This window comes from Rhinoraja longicauda, chromosome 39 (genome assembly GCF_053455715.1).
Source record: "Rhinoraja longicauda isolate Sanriku21f chromosome 39, sRhiLon1.1, whole genome shotgun sequence".
NCBI classification, from domain to species: Eukaryota; Metazoa; Chordata; class Chondrichthyes; order Rajiformes; family Arhynchobatidae; genus Rhinoraja; species Rhinoraja longicauda.
Window position 1 is genome coordinate 17,175,451 of NC_135991.1, and position 19,407 is coordinate 17,194,857.

The 19,407-nt window shown below is 48.2% G+C and overlaps 1 protein-coding gene across 1 annotated transcript in view; it reads left to right on the forward strand.

Annotated features, from left to right (window-relative positions):
• The window catches only part of LOC144611244 (EEF1A lysine methyltransferase 3-like), a 6,775-nt gene extending 1,487 nt beyond the window's left edge, over window positions 1–5,288 (forward strand). Inside the window, exons 2-3 of the mRNA XM_078430287.1 lie at window positions 2,488–2,599; window positions 4,882–5,288. Coding sequence (XP_078286413.1) covers window positions 2,488–2,599; window positions 4,882–5,288 — 519 coding nt within the window. The remainder of the gene's footprint in view (window positions 1–2,487; window positions 2,600–4,881) is intronic.
• Window positions 5,289–19,407: the final 14,119 nt, after the last annotated feature.

Genomic DNA, 19,407 nt, shown 5'->3' on the forward strand with positions numbered 1-19,407 from the left:
GAATGTCTTTCCTCAGATTAGGAGACCAAAACTGTACGCAATACTCCAGGTGCGGTTTCACCAATGCCCTGTACAACTGCAGCTGAACCTCCCTGCTCCTATACTCAAATCCCCTCGCTATGAATGCCAACATACCATTCGCTTTCTTCACTGCCTGCTGCACCTGCATGCCTACTTTCAATGACTGGTGTACCACGATACCCAGGTCTCGTTGCATCTCCCCTTCTCCTAATAGTCCAATAGTCCAATAGTCCAATAGTCCCATAGTCCCATAGTCCCATAGTCTCATAGTCCCATAGTCCCATAGTCCAATCGTCCCATACTCCCATAGTCCCATAGTCCAATAGTCCAATAGTCCCATAGTCCCATAGTCCCATAGTCTCATAGTCCCATAGTCCCATAGTCCAATCGTCCCATACTCCCATAGTCCCATAGTCCAATAGTCCAATAGTCCCATAGTCCCATAGTCCCATAGTCTCATAGTCCCATAGTCCCATAGTCCAATCGTCCCATACTCCCATAGTCCCATAGTCCCATAGTCCAATAGTCCCATAGTCCAATAGTCCAATAGTCCCATAGTCCCATAGTCCAATAGTCCAATAGTCCCATAGTCCAATAGTCCAATAGTCCCATAGTCCAATAGTCCCATACTCCCATAGTCCCATAGTCCCATAGTCCCATAGTCCCATAGTCCCATAGTCCAATAGTCCAATAGTCCCATAGTCCAATAGTCCCATAGTCCCATAGTCCCATAGTCCAATAGTCCAATAGTCCAATAGTCCAATAGTCCAATAGTCCAATAGTCCAATAGTCCCATAGTCCCATAGTCCAACAGTCACTAGTCCAATAGTCCCATAGTCCAATAGTCACTAGTCCAATAGTCCCATAGTCCAATAGTCCAATAGTCCAATAGTCCCATAGTCCAATAGTCCAATAGTCCAATAGACCAATAGTCCAATTCCTTCTCTCCCGAGATGCTGCCTGACCTGCTGAGTTACTCCAGCATTTTGTGAGTCAATAGTTAATAGTCAGTAGTCAATATACAATATACAATAGTCAATAGACAATAGACAATAGTCAATAGTCACTAGACAATAGTCAATAGCCAATAGTCAATAATCAATAGACAATAGTCTATAATTAATAGTCACTAGTCATTATACAATAGACAACAGTCAATAGTCAGTAGTCAATAGTCAATAGTCAATAGTCAATATACAATAGACAATAATCAATAGTCAATGGTCAATAGTCAATAGTCAATAGTCAATAGTCAATAGTCAATAGTCAATAGTTAATATACAATAGTCAATACACAATAGTCAATAATCAATAGTCAATAGTCAATATACAATAAACAACAGTCAATAGTCAATAGTCAATAGTCAATAGTCAATAGACAATAGTCAATAGTCAATAGACAATAGTCAATAGACAATAGCCAATAGACAATAGTCAATAGTTAATAGACAATAGTCAATAGTCAATAGTCAATAGTCAATAGACAATAAACAATAGGTGCAGGAGGAGGCCATTCGGCCCTTCGAGCCTGTACGTACCGCCATGCAACGTGAGAGCTCTATCTAGCTCTCTCTTGAATACATTCAGAGACTTGGCCTCCACTGCCTTCTGAAGCAGAGAATTCCACAGATTCACAACTCTCTGGGTGAAAACATTTCTCCTCATCTCCGTTCTAAATGGCCGACCCCTTATTCTTAAACTGTGGCCCCTGGTTCTGGACTCCCCCAACATTGGGAACATGTTTCCTGCATCTAACGTGTCCAACCCCTTAATAATCTTATACGCTTCGATAAGATCTCCTCTCATCCTTCTAAAAACCAGTGTATACAAGCCTAGTCGCTCCAGTCTTTCAACGTACGACAGTCCCGCCATTCCGGGGATCAACCTCATGAACCTACGCTGCACGCCCTCAATAGCAAGGACTTCCTTCCTCAAATTTGGAGACCAAAACTCCACACGGTACTCCAGGTGCGGTCTCACTAGGGCCCTGTACAGCTGCAGAAGGACCTCTTTGCTCCTATACTCAAACTAGGAGACCAAAACTGCACACAGTACTCCAGGTGCGGTCTCACCATGGCCCTGTACAACTGCAGAAGGACCTCTTTGCTCCTATACTCAACTCCTCTCATTATGAAGGCCAACATGCCATTGGCTTTCTTCACTGCCTGCTGTACCTGCATGCTTCCTTTCAGTGACTGATGCACTAGGACACCCAGATCTCGTTGTACGTCCCCTTTTCCTAACTTGACACCATTCAGATAATACTCTGCCTTCCTGTTCTTGCCACCAAAGTGGATAACCTCACACTTATCCACATTAAACTGCATCTGCCATGCATCCGCCCACTCACACAACCTGTCCAAGTCACCCTGCAACCTCATAGCATCTTCCTCACACAGTTCACACTGCCACCCAGCTTTGTATCATCTGCATATTTGCTAATTAACACTTGGTATCTTGACCCAGGGGATTACGTTGTGCCGTTACTTCGAAAAGGAGAACATTAACTTCACGGGGAAGAAGATAATCGAGCTTGGATCCGGTACTGGGATAGTTGGAATCCTTGCCGTTTTGCTCGGTAAGTTTATATGGACACTAGGTGCAGGAGGAGGCCGCTCGGCCCTTCGAGTCTGTACGCACCACCATTCACTGTGATCGCGGCTGACCGTCCACAATCAGTAACCCGTGCGTTCCTGCCTTCTCCCCATACCCCTTGATCCCACTAGCCCCTAGAGCTCTATCTAACTCTCTCTTAAACCCATCCAGTGAATCGGCCTCCACTGCCCTCTGCGGCAGAGAATCCCACACATTCACAACTGCAAACGTTCCTCCTCACCTCAGTTTTAAACGGCCTCCCCTTTATTCTAAGACTGTGTTTGAGTTTGAGTTTAGGAGCAAGGAGGTCCTTCTGCAGTTGTACAGGGCCCTGGTGAGACCACACCTGGAGTATTGTGTACAGTTTTGGTCTCCTAATTTGAGGAAGGACGTCCTTGCTATTGAGGCAGTGCAGCGTAGGTTCACCAGGTTAATCCCCGGGATGGCGGGACTGTCATAGACAATAGGTGCAGGAGGAGGCCATACGGCCCTTCGAGCCTGTACGTCCCGCCATTCATTGTGATCATGGCTGATCATTCTCAATCAGTACCCCGTTCCTGCCTTCTCCCCATACCCCCTGACTCCGCTATCCTTAAGAGCTCTATCTAGCTCTCTCTTGAATGCATTCAGAGAATTGGCCTCCACTGCCCTCTGAGGCAGAGAATTCCACAGATTCACAACTCTCTGACTGAAAAATATTTTCCTCGTCTCCGTTCTAAATGGCCGACCCCTTATTCTTAAACTGTGTGTGGCCCCTGGTTCTGGACTCCCCCAACATTGGGAACATGTTTCCTGCCTCTAACGTGTCCAACCCCTTAATAATCTTGTACGTTTCGATAAGATCCCCTCTCATCCTTCTAAATTCCAGTGTATACAAGCCTAGTCGCTCCAGTCTTTCAACATATTACAGTCCCGCCATTTCGGGGATTAACCTGGTGAACCTATGCTGCACGCCCTCAATAGCAAGAATATCCTTCCTCAAATTTGGAGACCAAAACTGCACACAGTACTCCAGGTGTGGTCTCACCAGGGCCCTGTACAACTGCAGAAGGACCTCTAGTCCTATACTGAAATCCTCTCATTATGAAGGCCAACATGCCATTAGCTTTCTTCACTGCCTGCTGTACCTGCACGCCAATCAGTACCCCGTGCCTGCCTTCTCCCCATACCCCTTGGTCCCACTAGCCCCTAGAGCTCTATCTAACTCTCTCTTATACCCATCCAGTGAATCGGCCTCCACTGCCCTCTGAGGCAGAGAATCCCACACATTCACAACTCTCTGGGCGAAAAGGTTTTTCCTCGTCTCAGTCCTAAATGGTCGATCCCTTAATCTTAAACTCAACCAGAGACCCGGGTTCCATCCCGACTACGGGCGCTGTCTGTACGGGGTTTGTTTGTACGTTCTTTCCCCGTGACCTGCGTGGGTTTTCTCCGGGCGCTCCGGTTTCCTCCCACACTCCAAAGACGTGCGTGCGGGTTTGTGGGTCAATTGGCTTGGCGTAGTTGTAAATTATCCCGTGTGTGTGTGTAGGATGGCGTTAGTGTGCGGGGATCGCTGGTCGGCGCGGACGGACGGACTCGGTGGGGAAGGGGTCGTGTTTCTGCGTTGTGTCTCTAAAGTAAAAAAACAGAGAGGGCGAGAGTTTGGGGCCTGTTCCAAGATGGCCGACTTTTGCCTCCTGTTTCCGCGCTGCGTGTCTCCAAACTAGACTAGCGCGTGAAGGGGCAATCGTTGGTCGGTGCGGACGGACGGACTCGGTGGGGAAGGGGTTGTGTCTCTAAAGTAAAAAAACAGAGAGGGCGAGAGTCGGCCATCTTGAAACAGGGCCCAAACTCTCGCCCTCTCTGCTTTTTTACTTTAGGGACGCAACGTGGAAACACGATCCCTTCCCCACCGAGTCCGTCCATCCGCGCCGACCGGAGATCGCCCGTTCACGTGCTAGTTTAGTTTGGAGATAAACAGCGTGGAAACAGGAGGCAAAAGTCGGCCATCTTGAAACAGGCCCCAAACTCTCGCCCTCTCTGTTTTTTTACTTTAGAGACACAGCGCGGAAACACAACCCCTTCCCCACCGAGTCCGTCCGTCCGCGCCGAGTTTTGGGCCTGTTTCAAGATGGCCGACTTTTGCCTCCTGTTTCCGCGCTGCGTATCTCCGAACTAGACTAGCGCGTGAACGGGCGATCGCTGGTCGGCGCGGACGGACGGACTCGGTGGGGAAGGGGTCGTGTTTCCAAACGAGACTGAACTGACCTGATCTCCACTTAGGTGCTGAGGTCACCTTGACCGATCTACCTCCAGCCTTGGACCAAATCAGGCTCAACATCGACAACAACGTCCCCACGTCTCTCCGCCACCGAGCAAAGGTGGCAGCTCTCTCCTGGGGAGAAGATCACGACCGCTTCCCCTCGGACTACGACATCATCCTGGGCTCGGACATCATCTACAGCAGGTCCAGGTTCTCCGTCCTCCTCCAGACCTTGGTTCACCTCAGTAACGCCAACACGGTCGTCTTCCTGAGCAGCAAGATGAGGGAGCACATGGGGGCAATGACCTTCCACCAGACCTTGGCCCCAGAGTACTTTGACTCCGACGTAGTCCATCAGGAGAACAACAATGACATCAACGTCTTCAAGATGATCAAGAAACCTCCAGCATCTTACACAGAGGCCTAGACTTCCCCCCGTCCTCCCCTTCCCCCCCATTTCCCAGAGTCAAGCTCGTTTACGCGCCGACCAGCGATCGCCCGTTCACGCGCTAGTTTAGTTCGGAGACTCGCACCGCGGAAACAGGAGGCAAAAGTCAGCCATCTTGGAACAGGCCCCAAACTCCCGCCCTCTCTGGTTTTTTACTTTAGAGACACAGCGCGGAAACACGACCCCTTCCCCACCGACCAGCAATCGCCCGTTCACGCGCTAGTCTAGTTCGGAGACACGCAGCGCGGAAACAGGAGTCAAAAGTCGGCCATCTTAAAACAGGCCCCAAACTCTCATCCTCTCTCCCTTCCCCATCGAGTCCGTCCGTCCGCGCCGACCAGCGATCGCCCGTTCACGTGCTAGTTTAGTTTGGAGACACACAGCGCGGAAACAGGAGGCAAAAGTCGGCCATCTTGAAACAGGCCCCAAATTCTCGCCCTCTCTGGTTGTTTACTTTAGAGACACAGAGCGGAAACACGACCCCTTCCCCACCGACCAGCGATCGCCCGTTCACGCGCTAGTTTAGTTCGGAGACACGCAGCGTGGAAACAGGAGGCAAAAGTCGGCCATCTTGGAACAGGCCCCAAACTCTCGCCCTCTCTCCATTCCCCACAGAGTCCGTCCGTCCACGCCGACCAGCGATCCCCGCACACTAGTTTAGTTTGGAGACACACAGCGCGGAAACAGGAGGCAAAAGTCGGCCACCTTGAAACAGGCCCCAAACTCTCGCCCTCTCTCCCTCCCCCACCGAGTCCGTCCGTCCCTGGTTCAAGATGGCCGACCAACGATCACCCCTTCACGCTAGTTTAGTTTGCAGATATAAACGTGGATAAAGGCCATTCGGCCCTCTGAGTTTTTTTAGTAGGTGTTGAATGTATGTGTTGCTGTTTTCTAGCCTGTGTTATGTGGGGGGTGGGGGTTAAGGGAAACGTTCTGTAATGTACTACTTGTACTGGGGTGTGATTTTGTCCCCGCATCGTGTCTCTGTCCGCGCTGCGGCCTAACATCGTGGAGCCGGTGGCCCCTGTCGGGGATCAAGGGCGGGAGCTCCAACCGCGGAACTTTAACATGGACGCCCACACGCAGAAGACAATAAGGAGGCAAGAAGATTAGACTCCAATGGCTTCAATCGTAGTGAGGAATACGTAGAAACACAGACAACAGGTGCAGGAGGAGGCCAATCGGCCCTTCGAGCCAGCACGGGATTCATCGTGATCGCGCCCGAACGTCCACAATCAGTAACCCATGCCTGCCTTCTCCCCACACCCCTCGATTCCACTAGCCCCTAGAGCTCTCCTTCCTATTCTTGCTATTCAGGGCGTGCAGCGTAGGTTCACCAGGTTAATTCCCCGAATGGCGGGACTGTCGTACGTTGAAAGACTGGAGCGACTAGGCTCGTATACACTGGAATTTAGAAGGATGAGAGGGGATCTTATCGAAACGTGTAAGATTATTAAGGGGTTGGACACATTAGAGGCAGGAAACATGTTCCCAATGTTGGGGGAGTCCAGAACCAGGGGCCACACACAGTTTAAGAATAAGTGGTCGGCCATTTAGAACGGAGATGAGGAAAAACTTTTTCAGTCAGAGAGTTGTGAATCTGTGGGATTCTCTGCCTCAGAAGGCAGTGGAGGCCAATTCTCTGAATGCATTCAAGAGAGAGCTAGATAGAGCTCTTAAGGATAGCGGAGCCAGGGGGTATGGGGAGAAGGCAGGAACGGGGTACTGATTGAGAATGATCAGCCATGATCACATTGAATGGTGGTGCGTACAGGCTCAAAGGGCCGAATGGCCTCCTCCTGCACCTATTGTCTATTATCTATCCAACTCTCTCTTAAACCCATCCAGTGAATCGGCCTCCACTGCCCTCTGTGGCAGAGAATCCCACACATTCACAACTCTCTGGGTGGAAACGTTCCTCCTCACCTCAGTTTTAAACGGCCTCCCCTTTATTCTTAGACTGTGTGGCCCCTGGTTCTGGACTCCCCCAACATTGGGAACATGTTTCCTGCATCGAGCTTGTCCAGTCCTTTTATAATTTTACACGTCTCTATAAGATCCCCCTCTCATCCTTCTAAACTCCAGTGAACACAAGCCCAGTCTTTCCAATCTTTCCTCGTACGACAGTCCCGCCGTCCCGGGGATTAACCTGGTGAACCTACGCTGCACTGCCTCAATAGCAAGGACGTCCTTCCTCGAATTAGGAGACCAAAACTGTACACAATACTCCAGATGTGGTCTCATCAGGGCCCTGTACAACTGCAGAAGGACCTCCTTGCTCCTAAACTCAAACTAGGAGACCAAAACTGCATACAGTACTCCAGGTGCGGTCTCACCAGGGCCCTATACTACTGCATAAGAACCTCTTTACTCCTGTACTGAAATCCTCTCGTTATGAAGGCCAATATTGGCTTTCTTCACTGCCTGCCGTACCTGCACGCCAACTTTCAGTGACTGGTGTACAAGGACACCCAGGTCTCGTTGCACCTCCCCTGTTCCTAACCTGACACCATTGAGATAATGTGTCTTGTTGCTTTTGTTTAGTATGGCTGTTCACTACGTTGAATGTCACTGTACAATTAATTGGTACACGTGTCAATAAAATACCCTTTGAACATCTAACTTGTCCTTGCACTAAACGTTATTCCCTTTATACTGTATCTGTACATTGTGGACGGCTCGATTGTAATCATGAAAGAGGATTTCAGTACAGGAGCAAGGAGGTCCTTCTGCAGTTGTACAGGGCCCTGATGAGACCACATCTGGAGTACTGTGTGCAGTTTTGGTCTCCTAGTTTGAGTTTAGGAGTAAGGAGGTCCTTCTGCAGTTGTACAGGGCCCTGGTGAGACCACATCTGGAGTGTTGTGTGTGCAGTTCTGGTCTCCTAGTTTGAGGAAGGACATCCTTGCTATTGAGGCAGTGCAGCGTAGGTTCACCAGGTTAATCCCCGGGATGGCGGGACTGTCGTACGAGGAAAGATTGGAAAGACTGGGCTTGTGTTCACTGGAGTTTAGAAGGATGAGAGGGGGATCTTATAGAGAGACGTCTAAAATTATAAAAGGACTGGACAAGCTAGATGCAGGAAACATGTTCCCAATGTTGGGCGAGTCCAGAACCAGGGGCCACACAGTCTAAGAATAAAGAGGAGGCCATTTAAAAACTGAGGTGAGGAGGAACGTTTCCAGTTGTGAATGTGTGGAATACTCTGCCACAGAGGGCAGTGGAGGCCGATTCACTGGATGGGTTTAAGTGAGAGTTAGATAGAGCTCTAGGGGCCAGTGGGATCAAGGGGTACGGGGAGAAGGCAGGCACGGGTTACTGATTGTGGACGGTCAGCCGTGATCACAATGAAGGCAGGTGGTGCGTTCAGGCTCGAAGGGCCGAGTGGCCTCCTCCTGCACCTGTTTTCTATGTTTCTACGTACAGTCTTTCCGTTGACTGGATAACACGCAACAAAAAAGCTTTTCACTGTACCTCTGTACACATGACAACAATCTAAACCAAATTAAACTTTATCATGTATCAGTACACTGTGGACAGCTCGATTGGAATCATGAAAGAGGATTTCAGTATAGGAGTAAAGAGGTCCTTCTGCAGTTGTACAGGGCCCTAGTGAGACCGCATCTGGAGTACTGTGTGCAGTTTTGGTCTCCAAATTTGAGGAAGGATATTCTTGCTATTGAGGCAGTGCAGTGTAGGTTTACTAGGTTAATTCCCGGAATGGCGGGACTGTCGTACGTTGAAAGACTGGAGCGACTAGGCTTGTATACACTGGAATTTAGAAGGATTAGAGGGGATCTTATCGAAACGTATAAGATTATTAAGGGGTTGGACACGTTAGAGGCAGGAAACATGTTCCCAATGTTGGGGGAGTCCAGAACCAGGGGCCACACACAGTTTAAAAATAAGGGTGTCGGCCATTTAGAACGGAGATGAGGAAAAACTTTTTCAGACAGAGAGTTGTGAATCTGTGGGATTCTCTGCCTCAGAGGGCAGTGGAGGCCAATTCTCTGAATGCATTCAAGAGAGAGTTAGATAGAGCTCTTAAGGATAGCGGAGTCAGGGGGTATGGGGAGAAGGCAGGAACGGGGTATTGATTGAGAATGATCAGCAATGATCATATTGAATGGCGGTGCGTACAGGCTCGAAGGGCCGAATGGCCTCCTCCTGCACCTATTGTCTATTGTCTATCCCTGGGCACTTTCCCCTGCAACCGCACGAGATGCAACACCTGTCCCTTTACCTCCCCCCTCAACTCCATCCAAGGACCCCAACAGTCTTTCCAGGTGAGACAAAGATTCACCTGCACCTCCTCCAACCTCATCTATTGCATCCGCTGCTCTAGATGTCAACTTATTTACATCGGCGAAACCAAACGCAGGCTCGCCGATCGCTTCGCTCGATACCTGCGCTCGGTCCGCATTAACCAAACTGATCTCCCGGTGGCTGAGCAGTTCAACTCCCCCTCCCACTCCCAGTCTGACCTCTCTGTCATGGGCCTCCTCCAGTGCCATAGTGAGGCCCGCCGGAAATTGGAGGAACAGCACCTCATATTTCGCCTGGGCAGCTGGATGAACATCGACTTCTCCAACTTTAGATAGTGCCTCTCTCGCCATCTCCTCCCCCTTTCCAGATCTCCCACTATCTTCCTGTCTCCACCTATATCCTTCCTTTGTCCCGCCCCCCTGACATCAGTCTGAAGAAGGGTCTCGACCCGAAACTTCACCCATTCCTTCTCTCCCGAGATGCTGCCTGACCTGCTGAGTTACTCCAGAATTTTGTGAATAAATACCTTCGATTTGTTCCGGCATCTGCAGTTATTTCCTTATACAATTGTCGGGCTATCCTGCAACGTTTGGTAGATTTTTAAAACATTTTTATTGAAGGAAAGATACAATACGAAAAAACGTAGTGAGTTCCATTCCCTCCATTTTGTTCTTTATATATATCAGGGGTGGCCAAACCGCGGCTCGCAAAGAGCCACTTGCGGCACTTTGACCTTTAATATGCGGCTCGTGGAAATATGTTGGCTGGGCTTTTTTCATCACAGTCGATATAAAAGGTAAATAAGAAGAAATGTCAAGCTTTATAATTATTTACTGGGTATGAATTGAGACCCCATTGGAGTAAAACGTAAGTTTAATGTTCATGGTTAGTAAAATCCCAGTCGACAATTGAGTTCTGGAAACAAGTTTCCAGAAGTAAAATATCCGGAACTGAAGGAAACTCGTGTGCGAGTCATCTCTATTTCCAGCACAACGTACTGCTGTGAATGACGGCACTCTGTGACGGAGTTTGTGAAGTCACGCGCTAGTTTAGTTCGGAGACACGCACCGCGGAAACAGGAGGCAAAAGTCGGCCATCTTGGAACAGGCCCCAAACTCTCGCCCTCTCTGGTTTTTTACTTTAGAGACACAGCGCGGAAACACGACCCCTTCCCCACCGACCAGCAATCGCCCGTTCACGCGCTAGTCTAGTTCGGAGACATGCAGCGCGGAAACAGGAGTCAAAAGTCGGCCATCTTAAAACAGGCCCCAAACTCTCATCCTCTCTCCCTTCCCCACCGAGTCCGTCCGTCCGCGCCGACCAGCGATCGCCCGTTCACGTGCTAGTTTAGTTTGGAGACACACAGCGCGGAAAAAGGAGGCAAAAGTCGGCCATCTTGGAACAGGCCCCACATTCTCGCCCTCACCGGTTGTTTACTTTAGAGACACAAAGCGGAAACACGACCCCTTCCCCACCGACCAGCGATCGCCCGTTCACGCGCTAGTTTAGTTCGGAGACACGCAGCGTGGAAAAAGGAGGCAAAAGTCGGCCATCTTGAAACAGGCCCCAAACTCTCGCCCTCTCTCCCTCCCCCACCGAGTCTGTGACGGAGTTTGTGAAGTCAAAACATCGTGCGATCCTTACAAGCCAACACCTGACGGAGCTGATTCGTACAGCTTTGACAACATATCAGCCAGATTCTCAACGACTCACAGCCAAGGTGGAGGAGACCCACAAAACCTCTACTAGCAGTAAATAGCGGCTTTAATAGCCTGATATTTGTAGCATTCTCCGTTCGTTATAAAAATATTATAATAAGACTGTAATTTTGTAAGGTGGTATCTGATTAAAACATCTCTAATTGTATTGGTTTGCTTTTTTTCAACATATTTTCCTCCATGTTTTGACCTGATATTTACTAAGACAAATAAATATCATCAAAAATATAACGTTTTCCTTTTTAGTTTTAGTTTGGGCAGTCTAATTTCATGTAACTGAAATGCAAATCAGCACATTTTTCTTAGAAGTTCCCCCTAGTTCATTACCGTATTAATAAATACGCTCAATATAGTTAAAACAATCATCGGTCAAGATTTTGAAAACATTTGGTATATATGTGTAGATTCATAGAGTCATAGAATCCTACAGCACAGAAAGAGGCTCTTCGGCCCATCGTGTCCGTGCCGCCCGTTACCAAACACAGTCTAATTTTAATCCCATTTTCCCGCATTTGGACCGTAGTCAATAGACAATAGACAACAGACAACAGGTGCAGGAGGAGGCCATTCAGCCCTTCGAGCCTGTACGCACCACCATTCAATGCGATCATGGCTGATCATTCTCAATCAGTACCCCGTTCCTGCCTTCTCCCCATACCCCCTCACTCCGCTATCCTTAAGAGCTCTATCCAGCTCTCTCTTGAAAGCATCCAACGAACTGGCCTCCACTGCCTTCTGAGGCAGAGAATTCCACACCTTCGCCACTCTCTGACTGAAAAAGTTCTTCCTCGTCTCCGTTCTAGTCCTGAATGTTGTAGCATTTCAAGTGCCCATCCAAATGCCTCTTAAACGTTGTGAGTGTTCCCGCCTCCACCACCACCCCAGGCAGTGAGTTCCAGACTCCAACCACCCTCTGGGTGAAAAAGTTCTTTCTCACATCCCCCCGAAACCTCCCTCCCCTTACCCTGTATCTATGTCCCCTCGTTGTTGAACCTTCCACCAGTGGAAGAAGTTCCCCGCCATCTACCTTATCCATGCCCCTCATGATCTTGTACACCTCGATCATGTCCCCTCTCAGCCTTCTCTGCTCCAGGGAAAACAACCCCAGTCTGCTCAGTCTCTCCTCATAGCCGAGGCCTTTCATCCCTGGCAGCATCCTGGTCAATCTCCTCTGCACCCTCTCCAAAGCTATCACATAGAAACATAGAAACAGAAAATAGGTGCAGGAGTAGGCCATTCAGCCCTTCGAGCCTGTACGCACCGCCATTCAATATGATCATGGCTGATCATCCAGCTCAGTATCCTGTACCTGCCTTCTCTCCATACCCCCTGATCCCTTTAGCAAAAAGGGCCACATCTAACTCCCTCTTAAATATAGCCAATGAACTGGCCTCAACTACCTTCTGTGGCAGAGAATTCCACAGATTCATCACTCTCTGTGTGAAGAAATGTTTTCTCATCTCGGTCCTAAAAGACTTCCCCCTTATCCTTAAGCTGTGACCCCTGGTTCTCGACTCCCCCAACATCGGGAACAATCTTCCCGCATCTAGCCTCTCCAACCCCTTAAGAATTTTATATGTTTCTATAAGATCCCCCCTCAGTCTTCTAAATCCCAGCGAGTACAAGCCCAGTCTATCTAGTCTTTCCTCATATGTAAGTCCCGCCATCCCAGGGATCAATCTGGTGAACCTTCTCTGTACTCCCTCTAAGGCAAGAACGTCTTTCCTCAGGTTAGGAGACCAAAACTGCACACAATACTCCAGGTGCAGTCTCACCAAGGCCCTGTACAACTGCAGCAGAACCTCCCTGCTCCTAAACTCAAATCCCCTTGCTATGAATGCTAACATACCATTCGCTTTCTTCACTGCCTGCTGCACCTGCACGCTTGCTTTCAATGACTGGTGCACCACGACACCCAGGTCACGTTGCATCTCCCCTTCTCCCAATCGGTCACCATTCAGGTAATACTCTGCTTTCCTGTTCTTGCCGCCAAAGTGGATAACCTCACATTGATCCACATTATATTGCATCTGCCATGCATTTGCCCACTCGCCTAATCTATCCAAGTCACTCTGCAGCCTCCTAGCATCCTCCTCGCAGCTAACACTGCCACCCAGCTTCGTGTCAGCCGCAAACTTAGAGATGTTGCATTCAATTCCCTCGTCCAAATCATCCTTTGTATAATGTGGTGACCAGAACTGTACACAATACTCCAGCTGTGGCCTCACCAGTGTTCTGTACAATTCCATCAATACCCCCCTACTTTTATATTCGATGCCCCGGCTAATGAAGGCCAGTACCCCATATGCCTTTTTGACCACCCTGTCCACCTGTCCTACTGCCTTCAAGGACTTTGTGAATACTGAAACTAAGACAAATTAACAGTTTAAAAAACTGCATACATGAATAAATATTATTGCGTACATGCATTTCTTAATATTCATATAAAATGTCTGTAACAAAATGTGTACGTGACAATAAAAACGTCTGTGTGAATTTTGTCCATGTTTTGCGGCTCTCAAACATCTGAACTTTATCGTATGTGGCTCTTACATGAAGCAAGTTTGGCCACCCCTGATGTATAACAACAAAAATAACCCTCACCCACGCTCCCTGGACACCCCTTGGCAGCTGATGTGTTCACAATACATCATATCACAAATACAAATGCACAATTCGACAGCAAAACCTCTACATTATAACCATATAACCATATAACAACTACAGCACGGAAACAGGCCCGTTCGGCCCTACCAGTCCACGCCGACCATTCTCCCTGACCTAGTCTCATCTACCTGCACTCAGACCATAACCCTCCTCCCCTCCTATCCATATACCTATCCAATTTACTCTTAAATAATAAAATCGAGCCTGCCTCCACCACTTCCACCGGAAGCTCATTCCATACAGCCACCACCCTCTGAGTAAAGAAGTTACCCCTCATGTTACCCCCTAAACTTTTGTCCCTTAATTCTGAAGTTATGTCCCCTTGTTGGAATCTCCCCCACTCTCAAGGGGAAAAGCCTACCCACGTCAACTCTGTCCGTCCCTCTTAAAATTTTAAAAACCTCTATCAAGTCCCCCCTCAACCTTCTACGCTCCAAAGAATAAAGACCCCAACCTGTTCAACCTCTCTCTGTAGCTTAAGTGCTGAAACCCAGGCAACATTCAAGTAAATCTCCTCTGTACCCTCTCCATTTTGTCGACATCCTTCCTATAATTTGGCGACCAGAACTGCACACCATACTCCAGATTCGGCCTCACCAATGCCCTGTACAATCTCAACATTACGTCCCAACTTCTATACTCGATGCTCTGATTTATAAAGGCAAGCATACCAAACGCCTTCTTCACCACCCTATCCACATGAGATTCCACCTTCAGGGAACAATGCACAGTTATTCCCAGATCCCTCTGTTCCACTGCATTCCTCAATTCCCTACCATTTACCCTGTACGTCCTATTTTGATTTGTCCTACCAAAATGCAGAACCTCTACATTCTTCCAAGGTGCAGGCCCATAAATATCTACAACATGTCAGATGGTTCAGGATTCTCTCATTCATTATGCATCAGCCATCCTGTGAGGCAATCGGCAATTGTGTAAACAAAAATAAGTGAATAAATAAAAGCAAAACATAATTAAAGGCAGATCTCCAACTACATTTTCAAAGTCTACAGAGAGACTTGGGCCTTTTGGAAGGGTGGGCTGAAAGATGACAGATGGAGTTTAATGCTGATAAGTGTGAGGTGCTGCATTTTGGTAGGACAAATCAAAATAGGACGTACAGGGTAAATGGTAGGGAATTGAGGAATGCAGTGGAACAGAGGGATCTGGGAATAACTGTGCATTGTTCCCTGAAGGTGGAATCTCATGTGGATAGGGTGGTGAAGAAGGCATTTGGTATGCTTGCCTTTATAAATCAGAGCATCGAATATAGAAGTTGGGATGTAATGTTGAAATTGTACAGGGCATTGGTGAGGCCGAATCTGGAGTATGGTGTGCAGTTCTGGTCGCCAAATTATAGGAAGGATGTCGACAAAATGGAGAGGGTACAGAGGAGATTTACTAGAATGTTGCCTGGGTTTCAGCACTTAAGCTACAGAGAGAGGTTGAACAGGTTGGGTCTTTAATCTTTGGAGCGTAGAAGGTTGAGGGGGGACTTGATAGAGGTTTTTAAAATTTTGAGAGGGACGGACAGAGTTGACGTGGGTAGGCTTTTCCCTTTGAGAGTGGGGAAGATTCCAACAAGGGGACATAACTTCAGAATTAAGGGACAAAAGTTTAGGGGTAACATGAGGGGTAACTTCTTTACTCAGAGGGTGGTGGCTGTGTGGAATGGGCTTCCGGTGGAAGTGGTGGAGGCTGGCTCGATTTTATTATTTAAGAGTAAATTGGATAGGTATATGGATAGGAGGGGATTGGAGGGTTATGGTGTGAGTGCAGGTAGATGAGACTAGGTCAGAGAGAGTGGTCGGCATGGACTGGTAGGGCCGAACGGGCCTGTTTCCGTGCTGTAGTTGTTATATGGTTATATGGTTACAATCAAGTGCCCTCAGTCAGTGGGTAGTTCTTTTAGATTCTCAAAGTATGACAGAAAAGGTTCCCATTCTGAATAAAAGTTTTTCACAGCCCCCCCTCAGTGTAAATTTGATCTTTTCTAGTTTTAGAAAGAACTTTACGTTCTCTAGCCAAGCTGCAGCAGATGGAGGAGTTGTAGATTTCCAGGCCAGCAAGATTCTCCTAAAGGCCAAAAGTGATGTGAATGACAATAGACAATAGACAATAGGTGCAGGAGGAGGTCATTCAGCCCTTCGAGCCTGTACGCACCGCCATTCAATGCGATCATGGCTGATCACTCTCAATCAGTACCCCGTTCCTGCCTTCTCCCCATACCCCCTCACTCCGCTATCCTTAAGAGCTCTATCCAGCTCTCTCTTGAAAGCATCCAACGAACTGGCCTCCACTGCCTTCTGAGGCAGAGAATTCCACGCCTTCACCACTCTCCGACTGAAAAAGTTCTTCCTCATCTCCGTTCTAAATGGCCTACCCCTTATTCTTAAACTGTGGCCCCTTGTTCTGGACTCCCCCAACATTGGGAACATGTTTCCTGCCTCTAATGTGTCCAATCCCCTAATTATCTTATATGTTTCAATAAGATGCCCCCTCATCCTTCTAAATTCCAGTGTATACAAGCCTAGCCGCTCCAGCCTTTCAACATACGACAGTCCCGCCATTCCGGGAATTAACCTAGTGAACCTACGCTGCACGCCCTCAATAGCAAGAATATCCTTCCTCAAATTTGGAGACTAAAACTGCACACAGTACTCCAGGTGCGGTCTCACCAGGGCCCGGTACAACTGTAGAAGGACCTCTTTGCTCCTATACTCAACAAGTGTCAGATTGATGTCAGATTGGTTTGCATTTAAACAGCTGGATCAGTAACAGATTTGGTCATTTTTATTGATGTATGGCTGATGAATAAGGAATTTCAATGCAGGATTCAACAGCTGCAAGTATTTTCTACAAAGGCATGTCGTTGAATTGATTAAAAGATATGGCATGGAAACAGGCCCTTCGCACATTTGAGTCCACAATGACCATTGATCGCCTGAGTATAGGAGCAAAGAGGTCCTTCTGCAGTTGTACAGGGCCCTAGTGAGACCGCACCTGGAGTACTGTGTGCAGTTTTGGTCTCCTAGTTTGAGTATAGGAGCAAAGAGGTCCTTCTGCAGTTGTACAGGACCCTATTGAGACCGCACCTGGAGTACTGTGTGCAGTTTTGGTCTCCAAATTTGAGGAAGGATATTCTTGCTATTGAGGGCGTGCAGCATAGGTTCACTAGGTTAATTCCCGGAATGGCGGGACTGTCGTATGTTATCATCATATCATATCATATATATACAGCCGGAAACAGGCCTTTTCGGCCCACCAAGTCCGTGCCGCCCAGCGATCCCCGTACATTAACACTATCCTACACCCACTAGGAACAATTTTTTACATTTACCCAGCCAATTAACCTACATACCTGTACGTCTTTGGAGACTGTTGAAAGACTGGAGCGACTAGGCTTGTATACACTGGAATTTAGACGGATGAGAGGAGATCTTATCGAAACGTATAAGATTATTAAGGGGTTGGACACGTTAGAGGCAGGAAACATGTTCCCAATGTTGGGGGAGTCCAGAACAAGGGGCCACAGTTTAAGAATAAGGGGTCGGCCATTTAGAACGGAGATGAGGAGAAACTTTTTTAGTCAGAGAGTTGTGAATCTGTGGAATTTTCTGCCTCAGAGGGCAGTGGAGGCCAATTCTCTGAATACATTCAAGAGAGAGCTAGATAGAGCTCTTAAGGATAGCGGAGTCAGGGGGTATGGGGAGAAAGCAGGAACGGGGTACTGATTGAGAGTGATCAGCCATGATTACATTGAATGGTGGTGCTGGCTCGAAGGGCCGAATGGCCTCCTCCTGCACCTATTGTCTATTGTCTATTGTCATACAAGTTCAATGTTATTCCACTTTCTCATCTACCTCCCTACACACTATGGGTCATTTACAGGGGGCAATTAACCTACAACCCCTCCACCAAGGTCTGGGATGTGAGAGGAAATCAACAAGCCCTCCTGGAGAGTGTGCAAACTCCACATAGATAGCCCCTGAGGTCTGGATCGAACACGAGTCTCGGGCATTGTGGTGGCAACAATTGTACCACTGTGCTGCTCAGTTGGCAGAAGTTCACAATAATTTGTGATTTATGAAAGCAGCGGCACGGTGGCGCAGCGGTAGAGTTGCTGCTTTACAGCGAATGTCAGCGCCGGAGACTCAGGTTCGATCCTGACTACGGGTGCTGCACTGTAAGGAGTTTGTACGTTCTCCCCGTGACCTGCGTGGGTTTTCTCCGAGATCTTCGGTTTCCTCCCACACTCCAAAGACGTACATGTATGTAGGTTAATTGGCTGGGTAAATGTAAAAATTGTCCCTAGTGGGTGTAGGATAGTGTTAATGTACGGGGATCGCTGGGCGGCACGGACTTGGAGGGCCGAAAAGGCCTGTTTCCGGCTGTATATATATGATATGATATGATATGATATGTTAAAGATGAAGAGTAGGGAGTTGTTATTCCATATTTCCCTGCCACAGCAACATCGTACATGTGGAACTCGACAAGAAAGTGTCCAAATCTGTTCATTTTGTACATTTTTAATGCCTTGATAAGTGTCAGCCAGTGAGTTGGGGGGAAAAAAAAAATCTTTCAAGATTTTGAGCACTGGCGGGACTATTCATGTGGATTGCATTTACTCTCTGCTCGTCCATCCCTCTCCCCATCTGAACTGCCCCCTCCATCCACTCCTTTAAGTTCAGGCTCAAAACCTATTTCAACTCCCCAGCATTTGAGGCCCTCTGAGCGGGCGCTGTGAAATGTTTATGTATGTGCTGTTATGTTTGTGAGCCATTGTATGCTCGTTCTTAGTACCTGAACTGATGTACAGCACTTTGGTCAACGTGGGTTGTGTTTAAATGTGCTGTACAAATCAAATTGATTTATTCACAAAAAGCTGGAGTAACTCAGCAGGTCAGGCAGCATCTCGGGAGAGAAGGAATGGGTGACGTTTCGGGTCGAGACCCTTCTTCAGACTGATGTCAGGGGGGCGGGACAAAGGAAGGATATAGGTGGAGACAGGAAGATAGAGGGAGATCTGGGAAGGAGGAGGGGAAGAGAGGGACAGAGGAGCTATCTGAAGTTGGAGAAGTCGACGTTCATACCACCGGGCCGCAAACTGCCCAGGCGAAATATGAGGTGCTGTTCCTCCAATTTCCGGTGGGCCTCACTATGGCACTGGAGGAGGCCCATGACAGAAAGGTCAGACTGGGAGTGGGAGGGGGAGTTGAAGTGCTCAGCCACCGGGAGATCAGTTTTGTCAATGCGGACCGAGCGCAGGTGTTGAGCGAAGCGATCGCCGAGCCTGCGCTTGGTTTTGCCGATGTAAATAAGTTGACATCTAGAGCAGCGGATGCAATGGATGAGGTTGGAGGAGGTGCAGGTGAACCTCTGTCTCACCTGGAAAGACTGTTTGGGTCCTTGGATGGAGTTGAAGGGGGAGGTAAAGGGACAGG